Genomic DNA, 17,351 nt, shown 5'->3' on the forward strand with positions numbered 1-17,351 from the left:
CGTCTACCTCCAAAGTTAAGTTACAAAGCAGTTCCGTTACCACAAGCATCCCTCCCGTTGCCCTTTTAGAACTACATCCATGTCCCTCCTGTATCTCCAAGTCCTCTTTAACCCCTGACAACCACTAGTCTATTCTCCATTTCTAAAATTTTGTCATTTCAAAGTATTACGTAAAGGGAATCATACAGTAGGAAGCCTTTAGGAGCTGGCTTTTTTTCACTCTGCATAATCCCCTTGAGATGCATCCAAGTTGTTGCATGGATCAATAGTTTGTTCCTTGTACTGCTGAGTAGTACTCCACAGTATGGATGTAACCATCGTCTGACCATTCACCTGATGAAGGACATCTGGACTGTTCCTGGTTTTTTGGTTATTATGAACAATGCTGCTATGAACAGTCACAGACAGCTTTCATTTCTATAGGACAAATGCCCAAGAATGCAATTCCTGGGTCATGAGGGAAAACATTCCATCTGTCATCATTTAGCATGGTGTTAGCTTGAGTTGTTTTGTAGATACTCTTTATTAAGATCAGGTAATTTCCTTCTATTTCTAACTTGCTGGGAAATTATTGTTTTTCTAGTACCTGATGGTAATGGTTTCATGTTGGGTGGTCTTTTTCAATGAGGTCAGATCTATAGGTGCAATCATCAAATTGACCCTTTAGTGTTCCAAAGAATAAAATTATTTTTCATAGCCACATACTCAGATCATGCCCATCACTGCAGTTGTTCACGAAACATGTCTTCTTTGCCCTTCCAGACAAGCATCTGCAGGGCATCTTTTTGTTTGTTTTTTAAGTAGACTCCACCATGGAGCCCAACGTGGGGCTTGCACCCATGACCTTGCAATCAAGACCTGAACTGAGATCAAGAGTCAGACATTTAACGGGCTGAGCTACCCAGGCACCCTTGTGTGGGGCATCTTTAAATCCCCACACAGCAAAATGGCATCATTGTGGCTTGCACACAAGGTATGCTCAATAAGTAGCGATACCTAGCATTTATATATTGTTTAACAACTCACTTGACCTTCATGATGACTGTGGGAAATAGGTATTATTAGCTCTGCTTCCAGAAGCTGAGGTTTAAGGAGGTTAAGTGACTTGCTAAGGCCATCTGACTTGTAAGGAAAGAACCAGGGTTATCTAAACCCAAGTCCCATGTTGGTTCCACTCCAGCTGAGCTGGTGGTAAAGAGTGGAAACCTGGACTCCATGACCTCTAAAGGGCTCTTCTGAGTCCAAGGCACTGGGAAGCTCTAGCAGCAGAAAGACAGCAGTATCTATCCACACGAGACTTGCTCTGCCTGGCGCCCAGACAAGAGCTCTCCCTGCAACTGATGCCACGGCTCCCACTGGCAGGAGTCGTGTGACTCTGTCTAGTGGACTAAACCTCCTATGATTCCATTCACATGCACTTCTGACCTGCCTTTCCAATCCAGCACATGCTTGCATTTGAGTCACACACACGCTGCCAACGGTCCTTTTGTTTGCTTTGTGTTAGCAACACTGTTTTTGGAGACGTCTGCTTTGCCTACCCTTTGAGTTCTTCATGTGGATATCCCCAGCAGTCAAGGGCTGCGTGAACAAGGGATGCTGCACCCCTCTCGCCATGGCCACACAGTGTTGGGCAGAGGCTCTTAGTAAACTTATTCGATAAAGATTCATTTATCATGGCCTGTGCCTGGGGCTTCGTAAGGAAAACGGAGAGTGCTGAAAAGATATCGATATCTTCGAGGAGCTGATACTCTTCTTTTTCACCCTTTCTTGGCCAGCACTGAGATGGCAAAGTGGCAGGTGAGAGAGCCAAGGTGAAAAACCCATCAAAAATCCTATACGTTGCAGGCTCATGTTGACAGTCCTTTAAGGGATATCAGAATCTGCTCCACCCAGAGTTATAACACCAAAGCCTGAGGTCAGTTCAGGTTGTTGGTGCCTGTCACAGGCCACTGTTTGTGAGGGAAGCACCTGGGTGCTCTGGCAGCAGGCTTACAAGTTATCCACCCCGCCAATCCCTGGTGGTCCCCTAACTCTCCCTCTTGACCTCATTATGATAGACACAGAGAGGGAAGGGAGTAGTAGGAAGAAAGTAGGACAGGATTACTGCTTATTGGAGTCTACATTAACACTCCTTTGTTGGGTTGCAAGTGGAATTTGGCGGGGCCAGCTGGGCCATTGGGAATGTGATGATGAGTACATACCCAGCAACAGAAGAAACCCATTGTCCGAAATTAGCTTTATCTTGCTGGCTCTGGCCAAGCAAGACACATGTTCCTGCTTATTGGCAGGAATTCTGAGCCAGGATGAGGGGAAATCTTAGAAGCCAAAATCCCATCCTGTTCTCTTTTTGGACTTTAAAGAACGCTGTCCCTGGTCTGATCATCTCTCCAGCCACCCTTTCGTGACCCAGCAACCATCTCTCCTATTCCTATGGCCTTTACCACCATCCTTCCATGGCACCAGTGCAAACATCATGTCACCAGGTATTTTGGGGGATAAGTTAGTTACCAGGCACACATGTAACAGAAAGAGCACTTTTGTGGCTTCCCTGTGGCAGTACCATGGGTAATAGCCAAGTGTTGGAAATAACCAAAATATCCACCAGGAGGAGATTGCTTAAATAAATAATGGGACACAGGTACAATGGAACATGACACAGACATTGAAATCATGCTGAAGAAAAATACTTAGTGACATTGAAAAAATGTTTTAAGTGGAAAATATTGGTGGAAAAATAAAGGCAGTAAATGTTTGCGCAGTACAACCTGAATCTCGTGAAAAATAAACGTGTGTTTATATCAGGATGAAGAATTGTAATAGGAGGCATCATAGATCCTCTTAGGGAAGAAACTATCCTTTTTTAAAGAATACCCTCATCAACTGCTCTAGCGGGTAAGCTGAAACTTTGAGAGCAGTTGGAGGCAAACAAGGTAGAAAAAAAGATGAGCAAACTGCTCTGTGTTTGAAATGACCCGAATTTGAGAGTGGAAGAGCTTAAGAGACAGAGAAGGGCTGGAGGAGGGAAAAAAGAGTCTGAGAAGCATGGTACGTTGTTGGAAGCTGCCAAAAAAAGTTCAGTGGTCAATAAGAAACTCCTGGTAGTCTGCCAGCCAAATGAGTTTTAAGAAAAAGAATTTTGAATATTCAGTTTTTGAGATGTTAACTCCTTGTGTATCCCATAACCTTCAGGAACTCTACAGCCCCAAGTGGTGGTACCAGGGGGTGTGAAAGGTAAGGGGCAACAAGGGGAAGCAGAAGCCCGCCCCGGCAGCCCCCCCGGGGGAGAGTGAGTGGCATCCTGGGGGGACCGGGGAAGGAGACCAGGGGGTCCTGGCGGTGGCCCCAGCACAAAGGACCCAAACTCCTTGTTTCTTAAATAAACTGGGGAAAGGTAGACCTTGAATTGAGTTAGCTGATACATGTTTATATGGACACAGAAGAAAGACTGGAAGGAAATAAACCCCAACAGGAAAGAGTTGGCTGGATGGCTGGATGACAAGCGAGTTTTAGTTTCTCCTTTGAATTTCTTTTATTTGCAATATCTTCTACAGTTACAATGTCTTACTTCTGAAATTAGAAGACTGTGTTAAAAATCCCCTCCGCCCATTATGTCTTCAAAGAGAGCAGGGGTGGGACTCGGCATTAGAGGTGCAGAGAAGGCTGAAGTGTCTCCTGAGCAGAAAGTACAGCCTGTTCCCGGGGCCCCTGCCTTGGGAAGACCTGGAGACCTGAGAGGGCCCTGGGCATGGTGGCAAAGGTGCACCTGCAAGGACGAGTTTATGAGGAGGGTCCAAGGGACACACCTGCTGGTGCTTTCGCTCTCAGGATGCCCAGGAGAGCCCAAGGCTTTCCTCATCTGACACCAGGGAGGAGCGCAGGAAGTTGGCACCACCAGTGTGTGCACAACAGGGCAGGCGGGGCAGGCACGAGGCTGCCAGCCTCACGGCCTCTCCCTTGGATTTCTCCCTCTCACAGAGGCCTTGCCTTCCTCCATTGCCCCTTCCCACCAGGTGGCTTGCTTGCTTGTGAGGCTCCCCAGGGAACCCAACTGAACACACCAGGTAGGAAACACCCACACTGAAGGCTGTTGGGTTACACCTTGCTCACCTCCCCTGCCCTGGAGCCACTGACCACTCTTTTGTCCTCTTCTGTTTGCTCCCTTGCTTCCCCTATTCCCTCATAACCTCCTTTGCTGAGTCCTCGCTCCTCCCCTCTCACATACTTTCCTGTCTTAGTACCTCCGGGCGTGGGAGTTAGATTTACATAAACCATCATTTATGAAGTGTCTGTTGTGTGCCAGGCCCCGTGCTAGGCATGTGTGCATGTACCATTTCACGTCAATCACCATCACAGTCCTCTGTGGTGCGTGTTATTGCTCCCATTCTTTAATGGAAACAAGCTCAGAGAGATCAGGATCTGTCCGAGGTTAATGGCGGAGTCATTGGGAAGTCAGGATTCAAACCTACATCTGCTTATGCTAAGCAAATTCTCTCCCATTAGGCCACATTGCCCTGCAGGTGTTCTGCCTTTCTGTTCCTCTGTGTTCTCTTTCTTCCCTCCCATCCCCATTGGCAAACACAGGGGGACACCCCTTCTCACTATCTAGGTGTCAGGGACAAGTCCACACACGTTCCCGATGACCCAGTGGCCTCCACAGCCTGAGGGTGCAGGCCCATTCGAGCAAGGAGCTTAGTTCTGACTCAGGGTGAGCAGTAGGCCCAGAATCACATCCCAAAATGCTTGGATCTGGCCCAGACTCCTGAGGGATCTTTAGCTTTGGGCCAAGGGTGGCAACTGTCTGAGACACTCTAACCAAGCCAGCACCCATTGCCTGTAACTTTTGGCCTTGACCATCTTTCTTTCTTTCCTTTCTTTCTTTCTTTCCTTCCTTCCTTCCTTCCTTCCTTCCTTCCTTCCTCCCTTCCTTCTTCCTTCCTTCCTTCCTCCCTTCCTTCTTCCTTCTTTCCTTCCTTCCTTCCTTCCTTCCTACCTTTCTTTCAAGATTTATTTATTTATTTTTAGAGAGAGAGTGAGGGGAGGGGCAGAGGGAGAGAGAGAATCTCAAGCAGACTCTGCAGTGAGCATGGAGCCCAGTGGGCTCAATCTTACAACTCTGAGATCATGACCTGAGCCGAAACCAAGAGTCGGACACTTAACTGACTGAGCCGCCAGGAGCCTGGCAGTCTGTTTCTTAAAAATTTTTATTTTTTTTATCACCAGGACTTCCTGGCCTAGTATAACCAGCATTGCCACATCTCTGATGGTGAATGACTGCCTGCTCAGAATCAAAGTCTGAATTTTGGAATATCTGGAAAGATCTAGCAGTAATAGGTAATATTTGGTGACATCAATTTAGATTCCAGAAGCCCAGATAATATTTTAAATAGGCTTCCAACTCTTGCCCTGGTTTCTTTCAGAGACCTCTGTCTGACTCGATCATCCTGGGAGGCTGTGAGGTTTTGGTTTACCCCCATATTTGCAAGGGTTGCCTTGGAAATCTTAGTTGGGATGTTTTAACGATTATTTGTCAGCACATACCAGTAAACTAGAATAAAAGAGAGCTTGTTTCTTGTCTCTTTCCTAAATCTGGCTGCTCCCAGAAAGAGAGGCTGGGGGAGCGGGTAGCTAGAAGGCCTTCAAAATCCTAGACAGTTCAGCCCTTGTGAAAGGACACTTGGAGGGTACGGACCCAACCCCCACTGCTTACATTTGGGGAAACTGAGGCTCAGAGTGATGTGACTTGTCCAAAGTCACAGGGCAAGTTAGCAGCAGACTCTGGACTAGAACCCCAGTTCGCACTACTCCCATGCCATGTTTTGAGGAGAACAGAGAAGGTTTAGATTTGGGCTATAAGGAGCCATGGCAAGTGCACTGTAAAGATTCCGTGAATAAGTGAGTTTCCTTCCCATGCTCGGGCAGCTGTATTCGAGATACCAATGGCCAGGATTTCCGAAATTCAGGGACCAATAAGGATCTTGGGCACTGAATACACACGCCATCCCTTCCTCAACACCAGAGGCACATTGCTAATGTTCAGAACCAATTTATATCACAAGATCTGACTGAACTCTCTTCCCTGCCTCACTGGCAGATTCAAACTGTCACTAACATGCTACTGGGTCAGAGGGGCATTCCCCTACGGGGGGTTCCATGCTGTCAGGATCTAGCTCTGTGCGTGGATTCGGGTGGTAGGCACTGCAGAAAGGGGGATGAATCCTGATAGTAAGAGAAACTGGTGGGCTTGGGATAATTTTGCTCAACATCTACTGCCTGACAAGGCGAGACAAGACATAGCTAATATCCAGAATGGCACTAAAAATCATGTTTATAAGGTGGGTTTTCTTCAGGAAAATAAAAAGAAGAAAGCAAAACTACCTATGATTTCTCTAACAGATAACCCTGTCATCATTTTTCTTAAAAAATAAAAGCAATCATGCATAAAGTTAGAAAAGTCAAATACTACCGAAAGATTTAAAATAAAAAACTTAAAAAAAGACATGAAGGAACCTTAAGTGCATATTGCTAAGAAAAAGAAGCCAATCTGAAAAGGCCACATACTGTATGATTCCAACTCCATGACATTCTGGAAAAGGCAAAACTATGGAGACAGTAAAAAGATCGGGGGTTGCAGGGGTTGTGGGGTAGGGTGTAAGGATGAACAGGCAGAGCACAGAGGACTTTTAGGACAGTAAAAACACTCTGTATGGTACCCTAATGGTGGATACATGTTACTATACATTTGTCCAAAGCCATCCAATGCACAACACCAACAGTGAACTCTAATGTGAACTACGGACTTCGGGTGATTACAGTGTGTCAGCATAGGTTCATCATTTGTAACAAATGTCCCACTCTGGTGAGGGATGCTGATAATGGGGGAGGCTGTGCACATGTGGGGGCAGGGGCTCTATGAGAAATCTCTGTACTTTCCCCTCCATTTTGCTGTGAAAACTGCCCTTCAGACAATAAAGTCTTAATAATTAAAAAAAAAAAAAAAGTTAAAGTCTCTCTAATTCCTCTGCCCAGTCCCCTTTTCAAGTGAGGTTAACAGCTTCACTTGAATGATTTCAGATGATCTTCTTGCCAGAGATACGTTTATGCTAGTTTATATCTTTTCTTACACAGGGAATCATTAAACACTGTTCCGCATTCTGCCTTTTCATGTAATAACAGCTTTTGGAGACTGGTCTGTATCCACACACACAGAACTACCCCATTCTGTAAAATGGCCACACAGTTCAGAAAGAATGGCATGAAGATAATCTTTCTGAAGAGCTGGAAAAGACCTTGGAGATCTTGGAATCCAACCCTAGTCTTTGTAAATAAGAAAACTGCAGCCCAAAAGAGAAGAGTCCTTGGCTCAAGGCACCAGCACGTGGAAAACTTGGAGTCCAAGTCCTTGTTCACCAAGTCACGCTTCCATTGTGTTCTCAAAGGTAGGGATGTCAGAAGAGAAGTGGGGAAATCTTAGCCTTCAGAGAACACCCCTAGCATTCTCCTCATTAGATGATTTTTTTTAAGCACGTGTTTTGTGTGTGTGTGTGGACTATGAAGCAACCAGCATTTAGGGGACTGTTTTAGTATGTGTGTTTGAAACAATATGGGAGAGTCAGTGTGGGTAGAAATTTGATACAGAAACCAGGCATCAAGGGAGTTTTCCTAGTGGATACTGTCCAAGTATCGCTTTTATCCTAAAATTGTTAAAATTGGAGGTGAGCATTTTCCTTATTGGGTAGGTCCTCTATTTTTTTCCTCCTACATATCCCTACCCACTTAAAATGCTAATTTACACTTCCAATACTTTATACTTTAGGAAATACACTCACATTGCTCCTTGCCCTCACCCTGTGAGTCAAGCTGTCATGATTATACCCATTTAATAAGAGAGGAAAACCAAGGTCAGGGATGTTGTGAACAGATTAAGTTCCTGTATGGTGAATGTGCCACCAGCAGTCATGTGAGTCCACCTCAGTTAGTGTCCCACTAGACACAGGGCCAGCTGGTCTCTTTGGTGCTGGTTTTGGGGATCCTTTGTTTTTGTTTCTTGAGAGATGAGGTTTTGGCCCACAAAGCCAGAACCCAGTACCAGCCAGTCATAAAAACACAAACTAAAACACAAATATTACTTTCCAGGATGTGAGGCGAGCAAATGTTCCACACGACCAGAATAATAATGTGTCCAACTTCATTTGGCACTAAAACTGAAACATGTTTTTCAATAATGGTATCACCACTCTGATGACATTAAAACTGACCAGGTCTAGAATAATGCATTTGGACAATTCCAGATGTTATTCATCTAGTGGGTCATTTTTTCTCATTGTGTCCACAAAGTAATTATTGAGACAGTAATGGCTAAAGTGAATTCCTGCTCTTAACACTTCCACTCAAATTTCTCAGGACCTCCTAACTGTAATTCGCATGCTCTGAAGCAAGGGGGACAGAAAAGAGGAGGAAGTATGGGTGGGGCTCCGGCAGCCTCTAGGCTCACTGGAAATTATGACTCACCAGCTCCTCACACCTCTCTGTCCATACAAATTCAGGTCACCTTCCTAGTGACAAAAGGGGAAATTCTGACCTGGCTACAGAATGCAGGACACTTTCCTCTTAACCACCCAGAATGGTCAAGGAATGGGACTCCTAATCATACAAGGCACAATCACAGTAAAAGGATGTTTGACCTACAGAATATAAGACTGGAGGAGGGGCAACTGAGTTGCCCTAAAAATGCCAAGGCTTGTCCTTGTTACAAGGGTGATGAGATATAGTCTATGAGATGAGATGTAGTCTATGTTGCCTCAAAGGGTAGATAGAATATGGATAGATCAGGGGCACCTGGGTGGCTCAGTTGTTTAGGCATCCAGCTTTTGATTTCAGCTCAGGTCATGATCTCAGGGTCATGAGATCGAGCCCCATGTTCGGCTTCCCACCCAGCATAGAGTCAGCTTGTCCCTCTCCCTCCCCTTCCCCGACCCCTGCACATGCTCACTCTCTCGCAAATAAATAAATAAATAAAATATTTTTAAAAAAGAATATGGATGGATCAATAGAAATTTCATGGAGGCAAATTTTAGCATTTAGGGAAGAAACTCCTAAAAATGGAGGCTGCAAGGTGAATGGTTAGGACTACAGGCTTTGGAATTACAGAGTGGTGATGAGAAATCCCAGCTTGCATATACTCCTATGTGACCACAAGTGAGCGACTTAACTGTTCCAAGCTTAAGTTTTCTGTCTCACAAAGTGAGATCAAATGAAATTATATATATTAAGTATATATATTTATAATATATGTATAAATCATATATAATTTTATATGTTCATATACATATATGTACTGTGTGTGTGTGTATTTTTTTTTTCATCAAAGGCGGGGACCTTGTCCTTCATGTTTACTCCTGTAAACTCAGGCCCCATGCCCAGGATCTAGTACATATTAAATGCACAATTAATATTAATGGAATGATTGCATTTACTGGATCTTTAATATGAGACAGCTGCTGGAATAAAGCATTTTCATTCATTTCTAACACATTCATGAAACATCAACTGGGTGCTAGGAACTGGGTTTGTCATGGTGCTTTATTGCCATTATTGTTACTATAATTATTATTATTATAGTTGTTGTTTTGTGGTGGTGGTTGTTAAATGGGTCACTTTAGGTGGTGGTGAGTACCTCTAATGTTGGAAGTGCCTAAACTTATGCTAGATGCCAAGTTGGTAATGTTAACAAGGAAATTCACACACCTGTGTAAAGTTTGAGGTCACATCCAAATCTGAAATGTAATTTTGATTACATAACTCTTGAGAGAGCTATTTAGTACCACTTCTCACTTTTGTTCTTTACACACAGAAACACCATGGAAAAGGAAACATTTGCCCCATGAGCTTCCTCCACGTAAACCTCATCTATAATTTGAGTGTTCTTTGAAAGTCTTTGAAAGGCAGAAAAGGAAGGGAAGATCCGCTTAGATACATTTCAACCTGAGATTCTTCTAGATCAAGTCAACCTTCCTTGGCACTATACATATTGCCTCCTTTTCAGAAATACTTGGGAACTGTTGGTTTGGGTCCTACTAGACATGACATCATTTTATTACTGATATGAAAATGTATATGTACAAGAGAAAGGTAATGAGCTTTACATTGCTATGAATGATTTCAAGGCCACATGAATACCACCAGGAAGACTAAACTCCTTTCATTTTCGATAGCATTGTCTTTGGATTTTTAAGTCTGATACCACAGTTAGTGCCAGAGGTTTCTGCTATGTGTTTGGGCAGGACCAATTATCTTGGTGAAAATGGAAAACTCTGTTCCCAACTGAACCTCTGACTTCCCAAAGTCACCTGGGAATTAGGCACTTGATGGTTGGTAGGTTGAAACATTTGGTTTTCATCCTAGATATCTGGAGAAGGCACAGCTTGGGGGTAGGGTAAAAGAGAACAGCTCTAAGAAGGGAATGTTCCATCTGGAGGTCACTCCCAACTTGCAAAGCTCTGAGAGCAGCTTTTGGCTGCTCTAGATCTTGGCCTTCCGATCCTCACAGCAGCTGAATCCCCTTGCCTTGGATGGGACACTTCCATGCATTGTGGCTGTAGGGACTCTGGCTGTAAGGCATCCTAAATAGTTTCTGGCCAAGATCCACCCAATTCATTTCCCTTGCAGGTAGACTAAGGACCTTCAGAATCTACTTTAGAAACTCAGTCCAAAGTCTATGTTCAGAATGTTCTTTCCTAGAAAGCATCCTACAAGTTTCAATTCTCACATCATTTCTTGGAAAATGATCTTAGAGGCCAGAGATTTATTGGCAAAGGTGTTGCCCAAGGAACAGCCTCAGATCAACAATGGCTTGGCCAGTCAAGCTCTCTCACCCAGAGGGCAAGCTCTTGGCTGTGCATCTTAGCATGAAGCCCCTCTTCTTTCCCTTTCCTCTGACCAATTCTTATCCCCAAAACTTATCTTCTGGCTACTGGGTTACCAGTTGTCTCTAGACTTCATCTCCTTTTTACCACTCAGTTCTTGCATTTATAATTCATCCATCTTTATGCTTGGTTCTCTGGTTCCACATCCATTTCTGTTGAGTACCCTTTGTCTTAGAACCTGCCTCAGAGTCTTTATCTAATTTTGTCCCCCTTAGATGTATCTACCCGGTCAGCTTCTGGTATCCCATTGAGGGCGACTTCAAGGGTGGGTGGCTTATGCAGTCAGAAGGGCCCTGTATTTGATTTAATGCTCTGTTATCGCTTCCTCGAAATTTCTAACAATTTTATCTTTGGAGCTGTGTTTTGTAAGTGAAGTCTGATGGGATGATGGAGCACAAACATGAGCAGAGGAGAGAGGCACAACCATTCTTTGCAGCCCCAGTTGCACGTAGCATTCAGGATGCCCCATGAGCACAGAATTCGGTGGACCCACAGTGTGTGAGAATTCAGCAAGACCCAGCTTGAGTATAAGGTAAGACTATCAGGTCTGTAACTAAGTAAGCAGGCAGACATGCTGACAGTCCCAAGAGGCATGCTTCCCATTCAACCCAGAAATTGTTTCAAATACAGAAAGAAAGCAATAAGAAGCACAAATGACCTAAAGCCCCATCATCTCCTTTCTTACTTATGTTTCTACCTGGTACTAGCCAACTGCTTATGCTGCAAATGATGACATAGAAGGAAAGAGTAGGGTAAGAGTAGGGAATACTTCCTTTTCCTTTCCTTACTCAGTAGAAAGCCAAACTTGGTGGGAAATGCACACATAAAGAGTGTGTGGAAAGAAACAAAATAAAAACCATTGAGTTTGTTTTGTCAGCATTTCCACTGTTCTAGGAAGAATAAACTACATATGCATGTATAAGCTACAAAACGTGAATTGTGTAATTTACGTGAATTAACATACAAGGTAAGTGCTTTCCTATTTCCATTTAAAACTAGCATTACACAATATAAAGATGAACAGTAAAATTCATGCCAATAATTTAAAATAAAATTTTAATTTTCTTATACTGACATTAAATAGCAAATAAAAGCACCATGTCAAATCGAGAGAGAGAAAGAGATCATGAAAGAAAGGAAAAAAGCTTTATCTTTTAACACCTTTAATGATACTTCCCCCACACACTTTTTGAATAAGGAGCTCCCTATTTTCATTTGCACTGGGCTGCACAAATTATGTAGCCCTGTTCTGTGGCTTTAAGACATGTCCATCCCAGGCCTTTTCCCAGTGTGACCTCTCTAGGCCTTATCATACCGCTGTCCTGGGGCTTTTTATAGGATCAGTGGATACTATCTGCCCCTTTGGTAAAATAAACAACAACAACAACAAATTTCTTACATGTAGCTCTATGTGGATGGGGAAATGGGTAAAATGACATGGTAGGGGCTTAACCAAAGTCACAGGGTATGCCAGGGATAGAGGCACAAGCTGATCCTCATCTAGATCCAATGCCACAGCCTGTTGGCACTCATCTACACTGCGGGCATTTGAGTCTTGAATGTCATTTGAAAATTCCAACAAAGTCATTACATGTTGCACCCTTTTGATCACACCCAGCTGGGGCCACCACAGCCCCATAGGAATCATGTGGAGCAAAAGACTCTGCCTTTCAAAAGATGCTGCACAAAACATTCCAAGGCCCCAGGGGAGTCCTGTGTCTTGTTCAAGGTCAACAGGAGTCAATCAACAGGACAACAACACATGCTTCCTTCGCAGCTTTGGTAAGGATCAGAGTCCTACATCGCCCCAGGCAGGTCAGAATATCTTTTCAATCACTGTATCAAAGTCATTCAAAATTCTGAAAGAACGGGATGCTTCCCATATATTTTTTTTTTTTTCCTTAAAGAATAAGACAGGTAAAATCAAGTCCAGGGGTCTTGCAGTACTGGCCAGATCCCTCCTAATCAGAAGGACCTCCAAGCCAGAACAGACCACAACCATGGGCACTTTGACAACTGCCTGCACACGCTTCATGTGACCCCCTCAAGTCATCCAAATGAATTTTTAGACTAACATCTCTTAGCACATTGCACATTCTAGCTGCCCCCTTGCTATTCTCTTGGAGCCTTCCATGAAGAGTACCAGGGTCCACCAGACCTAGGTTTTTTCCAGAAGCCCCACAACAGCCTTTTGTGAATGCCGAGATGCCCTTAGCAACATGGCCTAATCCTCTGGGTACTTCTGGGCTAGTCCAAGTTCCTCCCAAACCTCAAACATCTCTCTCTATGGTCAGCTGTGTAGAAGGACAGATCTTTGAGAGTGCAAACATCTTCAGACTGCTCCCACCAGGAGCCGGCTGGGCTGCTCAGCCAGCACTGCAGCCCGGATGGAAGGCTCAGGGGCCTTTCTGCCAGAAAGAATGTGCAGCTGTGGTCTCCTTCCTATCAGCAGGCACAAGGGGGACAGGGTATCTTCTGGGCCACACTGCCCTGCTCTGGCTCTGACAACAGTGACAGCGATCTTTTCTTCCCTTTCCATCAAGTGGCAGTCGTAAACGCTTAAAAATTTTATGTCGCAATGTCAAATAATCTTCACGAAAATATTTTAATGAAATGTAAAAATGCTTTTCATATAATCGTAAGTGGGAATAAAAGCAGGATACAGGAGGTCCTGGCTTTGTAAACAGTTTACATTTATGTATGAAAAAAAAAAATACAGGGAGGAAATATATCACAAGGGATGTCTTTTGGTGGTGAGGTTAAGAGTAATTTTGCATTTTCTTCTTTAAACTTTTTTGTATTTTCTTTTTTTTTTTTAAGATTTTTTATTTATTTGACAGAGAGAGACACAGCGAGAGAGAGAGAACACAAGCAGGGGGAGTGGGAGAGGGAGAGGGAGAAGCAGGCTTCCCGCTGAGCAGGGAGCCCGATGTGGGGCTGGATCCCAGGACCCTGGGATCATGACCTGAGCCGAAGGCAGATGCTTAACGACTGAGCCACCCAGGCGCCCCTAAACTTTTTTGTATTTTCTAAAAGAAAATATACTTTAGAGGTACGTATTACTTTTGTAGTCCAACAAGAAAGGATACTTTCTTATTAGCTAGGATTTCTTAGACATTAGTAACAGATTTTAAGCATTATCCCAAAGAAAACCAACATCAGTCTTCTCCTTCTTCTCTAGGTGACTTCCAGGATCCCTTCTCCCAATTGAATTTTCTATACAGGATACAGATTTTGGCTTTGACAGGACTGCTCAGCTTGTAAGTACTCTTCTTTTCTCTCTCATTGAAACTTGAAAATACTTAGGAAGAGCCCTATCAGAGTTTTGAATTAAGGTCCCGCATTTCTTTCTCCTGGTTCCCAGGGCTCAGAGCTCCAAACAGAAGCCCACCTGAGACTAGATTCAGGGAGCCAGAGGCCCAGAGGACAGTGACTTTGCGCATCAAGGTGTGATGGCAAGAACATTGATTTTGGAGTTGAATGGCTCTGGAACCTCAGGGTTTTTTTTCTCTGCAATCTTATAGCAAGTTGTTTTAAAGGTTAAAAAGCGCATTGTATGTAGAGTGACTAGCACAGTACACACAGTAAATTATTAATATGAAGAAGGGGTGAGCGCTGGAGAAGGCAGCAGAGGGGAGATCTGCTATTGCTACTCTCCATTCTCTCACCACTGAAGTTTTCCAAGCGCCTGCAGGGTGGGGGCGGGGGTCAGGAGCTGGCGGGATCTCAGCCCCGCCCTGACTGGGCTTGCCTGACCAAGGACACATCTTTGGTTTCACCAAGGAAATGTAACCACCTCTCCGGTAGGAGATAGGCAGTCCTAGCCACAGGCCAGCAGCCAAAAGCGTGGGGTGAGGGGCAACCCTAGAATGCCCATGGCTAAGACTAAATATAAGACTCCATGACCACTCTGAAATCACCGCATTAGTGATCCGGAGTGCCTCTTCCTCCACCCACGGCCACTCTGCCCTTTAACTATTCATCAGGCAGAAGCAAGTATGCCAGAGGTTTACGGGAAATAAAAAGAGAATCAAGCTGCAGTTATGATGGATTGAGATAGTCCATCTTTGCTACAGGACTACTTTACCTAGTGCCATTATTACTAGGACTGCTATGGGCACCACCATTTTTACAACTGCTACTACTCTATTAATCCCTTACATTTGTAAACTATAATTTATAAAGTGGCTGGGTTTTGCCTGATTAAAGGTGATACTGGGCATGGCATTATGGGAACACAGAGTCAGTCTGGCACTAGACACCTCAAAGGGAACAGAACAGAATTACTGATATATTTTTTTCCATCCCCCAACTTCCTGTGCCCAAAACACATTCACCCTCCCCAGGCCACACCCAGTCACTCTCCTGAAGCTCCTCTGCTCCAACTGTCCGGAGCTAGTTTAGGCAACTTCAAGGGTTAGGGACTAGGAGTAATGGCCTTTTATTTGGCCAGAGGAGCTGGACCGTGCCCAAATCCCACCAAACAGGGTGAGAGAGGAGTACAGAATGCCTCTCCAAATATAAGGCCAATGCGCCTGCCAACATCTCCCACCTTCCCGCAGGAAGGGCCTGGAATGACCCAAGCTCTTCCTTTTTTAAAAGAGACTTTAAATTTCCTGTGGCAAAGTTAAATTTTTAAAAACGCCTGACTTTGACCTAAATCCCCAAAGTGAACTCTGGAAGGTATACCTCCCCTTCTCTGAGCTCTGCTGGGGCGCCCTTTTCCCTCGGGCCCCGCAGTCCGCTGGGAGAGGACCAATGCTAACAGAGCCAGGATGTGGCACACAGCTCAAGCTCAACCATGAACTAGCCTCCCTTTGAGATCGCTCTCTTCACCTGGCAACCGGGGGCCCCAGCAGAGCTCAGAGAGAAGAAGAAGTGGCATTTTGGCATCCATTTTGCTCAAGATGCTGAAGGCATCGCGACAAACTGCCCTTTGCTACCGAGGCCAAGGGAACTTGGGGCAGGAAGGACTTTACCCATCGGGCTGCTGTCAGTTGAGGGCAAGGTGAGGGCGAGCTCTGGTGCCAATGATACTGAGGAAAGCGGCCACTGGGCATGCGGTGGGTGCGGGTGCCCTCCCTGGGCGCTACTTCCCGCATTTGGACCCAGGTCCCCTGGTGAGCAGTAGCAACGGCAATCGCCACCAGGCCAGCCGGGGCTCCTTCTGTCTGTCCAGTTATTTTTAGGTGGGATTTACGATGGATGAGGGGGAAGGGACACAGGATGACGACGAGTTTGGGGAGGTGTAATCCTAAAAGTCACTTTTTCCAAAGCGCCCCCCTCCCGGGTCCCCCTTCCCGGGGCAGCACGGTGCCAGCGGGGAAGCGGGCAGCGCGGGCGCGCCGCAGCGGCCGGCTGGGACCCGAGGGCCGGGGCGCCTCGCCGGGCGCCGGGCGGGGGGCGGGCGGGCAGGCAGGGGAGGAGGGGCCGGGCGCGGCGCTCGCGGCTCACCTGCCAGGCTGTTGTAGCAGTCGATCTCGATGGCTTCCACGGTCTTGCTCTGCTCCTCCGAGAGGCGGCCGGGGTTTGGGGCCCCGGGCGGGGAGGCCGCGCGCGAGTCCCGCTCCTGCTCCCCGGGCGCCGGCAGCAGCCCCTTCAGCTCCAGCAACGCCCGGTGGTATTTGCCGATGGCTTCGCGGAATTTCTTGTCCTTGTAGCACTGCGCCCCTTGGCTCTTGAACTCGTGCGCCCGCCGGATGCACTCGGCGGGCTCGGCCGCCGCCCCAGCCTGGCCGCGCGCCGGGACCCCGCCGCCGCCGCCGCCGCCCGGGACGCACAGTGGCGGCGGCGGCCGCTGCGCCTCGCCGGCCGCGGGCGGGCTCGGGTTCCCCTTGGCCGCGGCCGCCGAGCCCTTCCTCTCCATCCGGCCGCCGCCCGGCGCCCCGCGCGCGCCGCGCCCTCCCGGGTTTAAAAGCGGCGGGCGCCTGCCCCGCGCTCGGCAAGCTTGGCCGCGGCCGTGACACCCCGCGGCGGTCTGGCGCCCCGCACTCCCATTCTCCTCGCCGGCGGCGGTAGGCTGCTCTCTCCTCCTCCTCCTCCTCCTCCTCCTCGGATTGCCGTCCCCTCCCTCCCTCCCTCCCCCTCTCCCGCGCCGCCCGCCCTTCTCGCCCTCCTCCCCTCCCGCAACCTGCGGGCGGTGGCGACCTGGCCCTCGCGCGCGCAGGGCTCGCGGGATGGGGGACCGCGGGCCCGATTGGGGTGGCGGTATTGTCGCTGACCCGGAAGAAGCTTGGCTCGCCCGAAGGAGGGGACGGTTAATGACAAAGACGGGCCCGTTCTTTCCCATTCAACCCAACACTCGGAGAAGCGCCTAGTCTGAAAGAGACGAATGGGGGAAGGGGTGTGTGTGTTTAGAGAGGGGGTCCGCCGGTGTGTGTGTGTGTGTGTGTTTAGAGAGGGGGGCCGCCAGTGTGTGTGTGTGTTTAG

General features: G+C 46.7%; 1 protein-coding gene and 2 long non-coding RNA genes across 4 annotated transcripts in view; 1 reads left to right on the plus strand and 2 right to left on the minus strand.

Moving 5' to 3' along the window:
* Positions 1–362, minus strand: part of LOC118002641 — a 1,296-nt gene extending 934 nt beyond the window's left edge. Inside the window, exon 1 of the long non-coding RNA XR_004677078.1 lies at positions 8–362. This is a non-coding gene — a long non-coding RNA (uncharacterized LOC118002641). The remainder of the gene's footprint in view (positions 1–7) is intronic.
* TTC9 (tetratricopeptide repeat domain 9) overlaps positions 1–16,940 on the minus strand; it is a 32,161-nt gene extending 15,221 nt beyond the window's left edge. The window contains exon 1 of the mRNA XM_034993256.1: positions 16,377–16,940. Coding sequence (XP_034849147.1) covers positions 16,377–16,788 — 412 coding nt within the window. The 5' untranslated portion in view covers positions 16,789–16,940. The remainder of the gene's footprint in view (positions 1–16,376) is intronic.
* The window catches only part of LOC118002640, an 11,913-nt gene continuing 10,189 nt past the window's right edge, over positions 15,628–17,351 (plus strand). The window contains exon 1 of one of the 2 annotated variants that reach the window (XR_004677076.1): positions 15,628–15,930. This is a non-coding gene — a long non-coding RNA (uncharacterized LOC118002640). Of the gene's footprint in view, positions 15,931–16,849; positions 16,937–17,351 lie in introns of those variants that run through there. The other variant, XR_004677077.1, reaches the window with a different exon arrangement.

This window comes from Mirounga leonina, unplaced genomic scaffold (genome assembly GCF_011800145.1).
Source record: "Mirounga leonina isolate KUSES-001 unplaced genomic scaffold, KU_Mleo_1.0 Mir_82, whole genome shotgun sequence".
NCBI lineage: Eukaryota > Metazoa > Chordata > Mammalia > Carnivora > Phocidae > Mirounga > Mirounga leonina.